Source organism: Diaphorina citri, unplaced genomic scaffold (assembly GCF_000475195.1).
Source record: "Diaphorina citri unplaced genomic scaffold, Diaci psyllid genome assembly version 1.1 scaffold2651, whole genome shotgun sequence".
In the NCBI taxonomy this organism is placed as follows: domain Eukaryota; kingdom Metazoa; phylum Arthropoda; class Insecta; order Hemiptera; family Psyllidae; genus Diaphorina; species Diaphorina citri.
The window spans coordinates 3,515-11,669 of NW_007380068.1; the positions used below are offsets into that span (position 1 = coordinate 3,515).

Sequence of the window (8,155 nt, forward strand, 5' to 3'; positions counted from 1 at the left end):
TATTTGCAGAGGAATGTCTCCTATCCTATATACTATGTTCAGTCTTTGAAGGGAAAGATTTCTTTATCGTTTTCCAACTTACGCTTCTAGGTGAGCAAGAAAAAAAAAAAAAAAAAAAAAAAATCGGTTTTGGTTTACAGTTCGGGTTTTCGCTAGTGGGATCCTCGAGACTAACTCGCCCGACTGCCTTTCTTGGGCTGGGACAGACTTTGAGAGTTGTGCCCTTTTCCCGTTTCTTCTTCTTCTTCTAAACTTTCACTTGATAACATTTAGAAACGAATTTGTTATCTTATCTTATATGGAACAAATAGGACGACCCTATCCTGACTTTTCCTTTTCAGGGAAAAGGGGGCTCGTCAGATTGGTTCCAGGAGTATATAAAACTGTTTAATACCCCTCATGTAGAATGTTTTCATTTGTGGGACTAATTTAATATTTTAAATAATTATAAAAAAAAATTTCTTTTGTTCATGTAAAAAAGCGAGAAAAGCTGATTGAAGAAAAAGTTGATAATAAAACAAAGGAGACATAATAAAGTCCTCATCCTCTCAACGATCCATTGTGAACAAGGAGGTTAGACAGACCTGATACAAGCGCCCTCGGAAGTGTAGTTGTTGGATATTAGGCTTTGACAACCTTTTAGTTACTACCATGAACACCCTTTAAGTAATTGCTCATGGTCATACCTGCTCTTACTTTGTGGATACGGACTCCATTACTTTGTAGATACGTATTATTTTGTGGATACAGACTCCATTACTTTGTGGATACGTAAGACTTCATTACGTACTTTGTAGATACGTGTTATTTTGTGGGATACGGACTCCATTACTTTTGGTAGATACGTGTAGTCGTATACGACTGACCTTCAAGTAATAATTTTTATTATCGATTCGGTCGGAACAACGAATCACCACCTTGTAGATACGCACCTATTATGGTCGTTTTATCTGACGCCCAATGCTAGGTGGCGCCCTCCTATTAATTAGAAATGATCCGTATTGACAGTACGATTTTTGGGCGGATACAGACTTACAAAATTAATGACTGTTTCTGGGATGTATTGTTACAGGATTACTCAAATGAGAAATTTTATCGATATTTATTTCGTTGGTGAACTTCACAAAGAAATTTCTCACTCACCTGACTCACAAATAACGGCACAAAAATAAAGCACGTCTTACTTTGTTGACGATTGTAATCTCCTGAGCACATTAGAAGAAGCGGGAAAAGGCAATTCTGCCTCAACTACACAGAAAAAAAATTGAAAAATAAGTCTTTTCTAGTTAGAAAGCATCGTTACTTGTTAGATTGTAATATTCGCAGTCACGTATGTCGAAGCAGATGTTATTGCTGCGTACGAATCCGACCACGACAAGTATGTCCCGGTCTGGCACTGTGATTACAATATTTCTCACGACCCGCGCTTGTTGCTTTGCGTTAGGAATCAAAAGTCTACTACTTGTGCTCTGCTCATGTGTTAAAACAGTCTTTGTTGTCACTGTTATTAACTTGCTAGCTTTTTGCTCATGCTAAACACATGCTACCACTCATAAGCTTATGGCGGCCTCTTGAAGTCGTACGTTCGTTCGCTCAATCGTTCGACGGCTGTTCCCGGTAGGTAGTTAAGCATCGCTGTTACAGTCGAGAGTTGTCATAAATTTTAAAATATAAGTTTGGTTTATTATCAACTCATAGCAACCTCGCTCTTATAGATGTATCTGATATGCCTTTCGCACTATCACATACATTCTACTTATAAGTTTAACCGCAACTATGTGAGTAAAATATGTTCTTGTGATTCCGTCAACATGGTTTAGTCATGTTTCTCTATAAAGCATACTAGCTGATGGACCATAGTTGTGCATATCATGTATGTGGATTAGTGCCAGCTATAAGGTAAGAGTGGTAACGTTAACTTTGTCGTGCAATGTGCTTCGATGTCCCATCCACTAGCTAGTAGTAGAAAGTTGTTCCAAGACATCCAGGTAAAAGGATCTGCAAGCCGAACAAAGGCTCTGTTACCAGGTTTTTTTGGTGATATTTCTCTTTTTTTTTTTTTTTACGTCTGAACACAAACCCACAGTCAAAAATCCAGGTATTTAAAAAAGTAAAATTAGCTGTTTTTCAAAGACAATTTTTGGTGCTCGTTTTCGTGTTTTAAAACTACAGGCCAAAGGTTTCAAGTCTCTGCAATGCTTTGTCGCGCCAAAAACAGCTTCTTTAAAATTGAACGCGAAATAAGTTCCCTAGTCTTACCCTGGAATAAACGGAAAAAGTGAGTGCAGGAAAGGTCGCTGTTATTGGGGTGAAATTGCATGGACTTTTTGAAATGGCTCTTGATCTTTTGTCCAGCGACGGTGGAAAATCAATACGAATCAAACCGCATTCCGCAGACGGGAACATTCGGCGATCCGGCGCCCAAGCCTAAGGCGGGCCGCCTAAAAATAGGACTACCCTAATTACAAGCAAGGAGCCTTGCCGACCGACAAGAAGGATAGGACAGAAAGAAGAGAAAGCAAAGGGCCCTGCTTATTCTGGTATCGTCGAAATGTCAAGGGAGAACAGTTTTGGAGAAATTTTTTTTTTTTGATCCATTGACTGGGCACACCACCCCACAGACCCCATAGAACTTACGAATGCTTATTGAAGGAAAGATTTGCAATTCGGGTCGGTGTTCTAACCTTACCCATTGGTTTACTGTTAAAAAAGGCTTTATGCGTCAGGATAACGGGCTACATTGTTCATGGGTTTTCCACGGTAACCGCGTGGGTGTTTGTAGGTTTTGCCAGGGGGTCCCCCAGCTAGACTAAGCTGGTCTACTCCCTGTTTGAAGTCCCCCAGCCAGACATATACCCCCTAAAAAACAAACAATAATAAAAACCTTTTACCTTGAGGTACAGCTTGGGTCTGCGTCTGGTAATCACAGGGTCCGTCATTCTGTTCCAGTTCCGCCAATACAGGGGCCTGCGTTGAGAACTGGCCTGAAAACAGGGCTTCCAAGTCTTCACCGCCCTTGGTCTGACTGGGCAGTAGGTTGTCCAGGCCTCCCAGCTCGAGGGTCGAGGGTTCGTCGTCAAAGTTGAGCTTCTTGGGGGAGTGGTGGAGTGGAGAGGTTGGCTGACTGTCGACAAGAAAGCTCGCGTTCCGACTCTGTAAGGGGAAGGTAAAACGGGGAAAGTTGTTTGAAAAATTTAAAGTAATTTAAGCACTATTTTTTTTTCTTCCAATTTTTCACTTGGTCCTACCCCTACCTAATAAATTGGCGAAAAATTAAAGACACCATTTTTTTTAACATTTTTGCAAAATTAGTATCGGAATCAGTATCGGAAAGCCGTTCCGCAGTTTTTGTGGAACAAAAGTTAGACAAGCACATAATCTAGGGGTATTGGCACAAAAGACCTGCCTACTGTTCGTAGTGCAAAAACGGCTCGAAAGGGGGGGAAATGTAGAATTTACTTCGTTCATAAAGTATAGTTACCTCGCTGACAGTCTTATCACATCCAGTCAGAGTTACTACAGGAGAAAACACTACTTTATCATGAGCAGGAGTACAGCTATTACTTTGTTCTGTATTCATTCCCATCTGATAGGCAGGCAGTTCATCATCTGAAAATACAAAGGCAATTTTAATGCATAATGTTCCTGTTAGAGGAAAATTATCTGTTTTGTATGAAAACTTCTTTTTCTTCGCCTTTTCCCGTGCTCAGACGGGGTCGGCGTTTTTCGTCAGCCCCTCAATCAGCCCTAGGGTGATCGCTGTTGGGCTGACATTTGGTTTTGGCTACAAAAAATTTACGAGTGGTTGCCCTTCGCACTCAACCTTTGCTATTTCTTTAGCAGGGGAAATTTCAGGCTGGTATCCTCCCTGTTTTAAAGTTCCCCAGATAGACAGAAAACCTCCCAATAAATAATAATAATAATTAAATTGTAGGTATTATTGGGAAGCCAGAGGTAAAATGACCTAGTAGTCAAATAGCCCGACATTTGCAAACAACAACAACAACAACATATATAATAATAAAACACGTAGATTCTGCTACCTATAACATACCATCACACTCCATGGCGTTTCCATCAGTCTTCTGAGTCATAAACATGTCGAATGTTTTGCTTTTGGATTTCAAAGATCTCGGCGATTCTTCTACTTGGCATGGTTTATCTTCATCTGCAAAACAATTTTTTTTTTTTAAAGAGGTTTGACAGAGGGAACTATAACTGCTATGGTCTTATCGTCCCGAAATCGAAGAGAGGAGGAAGACAGGATAGGAGAAAGCCAGCCGTTCCGAGAACGAATATTATCCCATCAGAATAAAATCCGCCCCGGGCGGGAATCGGACCCGCGGCTTAGTGCTTACAAGGCAGACGCACTACCAACTACTAAGCTAACTAGGCTGGCGCAAAACAAATTTAAATGTGTTAATAATGTTAATATCGTATTTTGTGCTGTATCAAGACATGCCGCAAAATTTAAATCCAGCCCTGACTTATTGTGCTCAACTCCACCTATTAATTACTACCTACACGAACAAACCTCAGTGGCGTAGTGGTTGGCAAAGTGGACTTTGAATCTGGAGGTTGGTGGTTCGAGTACAAGTCAAGTCATAAAATTTAGCGTAGTATATTAAGCGGGGAACGATGTTTGTGACGAGCATTTGTGCTTAACACAATTCAAATCCTTACTACCTATACAAGTTAGAGTAGGGTTTTTAGTGTCTCCAACTTACCATTCACATCTTTGCTTTCTTCCTCATCTTCTTCCTCTTTATCGTCTTCTTCCTCCTCCTCCTCTTCCTCTTCATCCGCACTCACTCCTTCTTCATCGCTCACTTCTGCCTCTTCGTCCACGAATGCACTCTTCACTCTCTTCTTCTTCTTCCTTGGTTTCTCCATTATGTTTTCTTCCTCTTCGTCTTCTTCTGTTGTCAATTCTTCTTCATCGAACTCCTCTTCTTCGTCTTTGTCTGCTTCACAGTCGGATTTTTCGCCTGGGGGAAAAAAAGAGATTTTTTTCAAAGTTATTTAAGCGCGAATAATATGCCCTTTTGCCTTTAAGCATTGTTAGAGCGCTTAAAGGGGCAAAAAGTGACTATTTTAACCATGTTTTTAGGTATTTCATAGAACTGCGACATACTTTAGACTCGTGTGATCTGTGTTGTAACATGTCCATCATCAGATGAGTGAGAAAAGACAAGCGCAAGGCCGCGGGTTCGATTCCCCGCCCGGGGCGGATTTTATCCTGAACGGATAGTGTTTGTTCTCGGAACGGCTGGCTTTCTCCTATCCTGTCTTTCTTCTCTCTTCGATTTCAGGACGATAAGACCTTAACAGTTACAGTTCCTTTCGGGTGCAATAGACCTACGTACTGGATTCCGCACGCAGGAATTCCGTCAGGAAAAACCCTCGTTTCAATGTAATGTTCCCTCTATCCAACCTTTGAAAAAAAAAATCATCATTATTTTGGCTTACCGGCATACGTTTCCTCGTCCATCTTCGCCTCCTCAATCCTCCTCATCCATGCTTTCTCTCTATTCTTCGCCATCTGCTCTTCCAGTTGTTTCTTCAACACCACCCGTCTTGCTCCCGGCACACACTCAGCGCCTCTGTTAGACTTGGCTAGTTCAGCATTATCCTCCAGTACAATGGATAGGGCTTCACTGGAATAACCTGTGATTTCACCCTGCGAGTCACGCTCTGTGCTTGTGATGCTGCAATATTGAATTTGAATAGATCAGTTGCGCTTACTTGGGTGATGTTTCAAGCTCTGATGTTGTAATGCTGCAATATTGAATTTGAATAGATCAGTTGCGCTTACTTGGGTGATGTTTCAAGCTCTGATGTTGTAATGCTGCAATATTGAATTTGAATAGATCAGTTGCGCTTACTTGGGTGATGTTTCAAGCTCTGATGTTGTAATGCTGCAATATTGAATTTGAATAGATCAGTTGCGCTTACTTGGGTGATGTTTCAAGCTCTGATGTTGTAATGCTGCAATATTGAATTTGAATAGATCAGTTGCGCTTACTTGGGTGATGTTTCAAGCTCTGATGTTGTAATGCTGCAATATTGAATTTGAATAGATCAGTTGCGCTTACTTGGGTGATGTTTCAAAAGTAAGTTCCAAGATTTAACTTGACGAAATTTCGTAAGATTGTTTGGTTCACTACAACTCACTCTTGAACGGTTTGGTATCTATCCGATTTTGATAAAATTTGGCAAAAATGTTCAACACACGAAGAAAGTTTTATTTCACTTTGGAACCGATCGGACTTCGAGTGGACTACAAGAACCTTTTTAAGGTTTTTTTCCCCGCCATAACTCTTGAATTTTGACATTTGGAAAACGTGTTAATATTACCTTTTTCCCGATCTTCTGGAGTTGCTGGAAGAAATAGTTAGAGCCATGGTTGTCACCTCCTTCAGATTGGATGGGTTCCACTACAATACCCGCTACTGGAGTTCCCTTCTTGTTGTATTTAGTGATCAGATCTTCTACCTGGGGAGATTTATTTCTTAATTAAGACGTTTAATAGAGGGAACTGTTACAATCGTGCGGAAATTGAAGAAAGAAGGAGGACAGGTTCTGAAAACGGACCTAGTCAGAATCAGTTTAGAATAAATTTCGCCCGCGACGGGAAAGACGCGCATACCAATCAAACTAAGGCATATACTCTATTCTGTTTGTTTAGTGTTGAAGTATTCTTACCTCAGCTAAACACTTCTCATCCTCTGCCTTATTCTCCCTCTCATTCTCCTCCAGAGGATATTTGTATTTAGGAAACGAAGCTATCGGCCAATCAAATGCCGGGATATCAATCTTGTGAATATACTTGGAGTGGGTAGTACTTAGACAGCCCAGCGTACGACCGTGAAATGCACCTGAAAACGAAGAAAGTTTATAATCATTATAGGTTTAACACATACACGACCGGCAATTTTATTGCTTATTTCCCGCTAGGCACCTGATTTATCATACTAGACTCCTGTTCTTCCTACCTTTTACCTTTGAATGATAGTATGGATAGGTTAGGTGCAACGGGCGCCTGATTTATCATATAAGACGCCGGTGACTGAGGAGCATCCAGAAAGGCCTTAGTAAATGAATAAAAAAACTTACTTCAAGGACACAGTCTGTCCAGCAGGTTTCACTTTGGCAGCGGTATGTTTCATAGCCCTCTCTAGAAGTCTGCGTGCGCCCTCTTTCAGATTCGAACTTGGCCTTATATCATCATCAAGCTCAATGAAATCATCACTCCCATTGGTTGGCTTCAGCGTGATTGGTTGGTTACTCGGGATACCAAATTTCCTATTGGACGGTTCCGGTGGTTGATTGGTTACATCTTCGTCATCAGATGGAGGTCGAATCGAGTCTGTCCAATCAGTGAAGAGCTTCTTTTAGCTATTTTAAAATGAACTTCAGGCATATGGTATGTAGGTGTTTCATTACCTCAGGCATAGGTGTTTTATTATGCATAGATGTTTCATTACCTCAGACATAGGTGTTTCATTACCTCAGACATAGGTGTTTTATTATGCATAGATGTTTCATTACCTCAGGCATAGGTGTTTCATTCTATTTATAGCCATTTAAAATAAACTTCAGACATATGGTATGTAGGTGTTTCATTACCTCAGGCATAGGTGTTTTATTATGCATAGATGTTTCATTACCTCAGGCATAGGTGTTTCATTATGCATAGATGTTTCATTACCTCAGGCATAGGTGTTTCATTCTCGTCCATACTGGTACTCGTTATGAATTTCCCACAAGTACCATCATTGATTTCCAACAGTTTCGGATCTATAGGTTGTGATGTGAAGGCTCCTGAACATAGTCCAGACAGATTGGAGGAACAAGTGTTACCTAGCAACTCTCCTACACCTGAAATAATACAGAGGAAACAAAATAATAGTTGAAAAATAGAAGTTAGTCGAAAAGAGCGAAAAAATGTACTTGTTTAAGCAAAGATTTTACTATAGTTCACTTTCAAATCTTCTTCTTCTTTGCCTTTTCCCGTGTTGAGAGTTTCAGACAGGGTCGGCGTTTTTCGTCAGCCGCTCAATCAGACCTAGAGTAATCGCTTTTGGGCTGACATTTGGTTTCGGGTACAAAAAAAAAAAAAAAAAAAAAAAAAAAAAAAAAAAAAAAAAAGAGG

The 8,155-nt window shown here is 40.5% G+C and overlaps 2 protein-coding genes and 1 long non-coding RNA gene across 3 annotated transcripts in view; all 3 read right to left on the reverse strand.

Moving 5' to 3' along the window:
- LOC103519294 (4-aminobutyrate aminotransferase, mitochondrial-like) overlaps positions 1–3,468 on the reverse strand; it is a gene marked incomplete at its 3' end in the record, with an annotated part of 6,959 nt that extends 3,491 nt beyond the window's left edge. The window contains exons 1-2 of the mRNA XM_026830847.1: positions 3,460–3,468; positions 2,892–3,153 (exon numbers count right to left, since the gene is read on the reverse strand). Coding sequence (XP_026686648.1) covers positions 2,892–3,153; positions 3,460–3,468 — 271 coding nt within the window. The remainder of the gene's footprint in view (positions 1–2,891; positions 3,154–3,459) is intronic.
- Positions 3,469–3,495: 27 nt separating this feature from the next.
- LOC103519292 lies at positions 3,496–4,787 on the reverse strand. The gene is made up of 3 exons (XR_541892.3): positions 4,728–4,787; positions 4,055–4,168; positions 3,496–3,609 (listed from the first exon to the last, which is right to left on the reverse strand). It is a non-coding gene; the product is annotated as an uncharacterized LOC103519292 (long non-coding RNA).
- Positions 4,788–7,711: 2,924 nt separating this feature from the next.
- The window catches only part of LOC113471591 (claspin-like), a gene marked incomplete at its 3' end in the record, with an annotated part of 9,890 nt that continues 9,446 nt past the window's right edge, over positions 7,712–8,155 (reverse strand). The window contains 1 exon segment of the mRNA XM_026830846.1: positions 7,712–7,881. Coding sequence (XP_026686647.1) covers positions 7,712–7,881 — 170 coding nt within the window.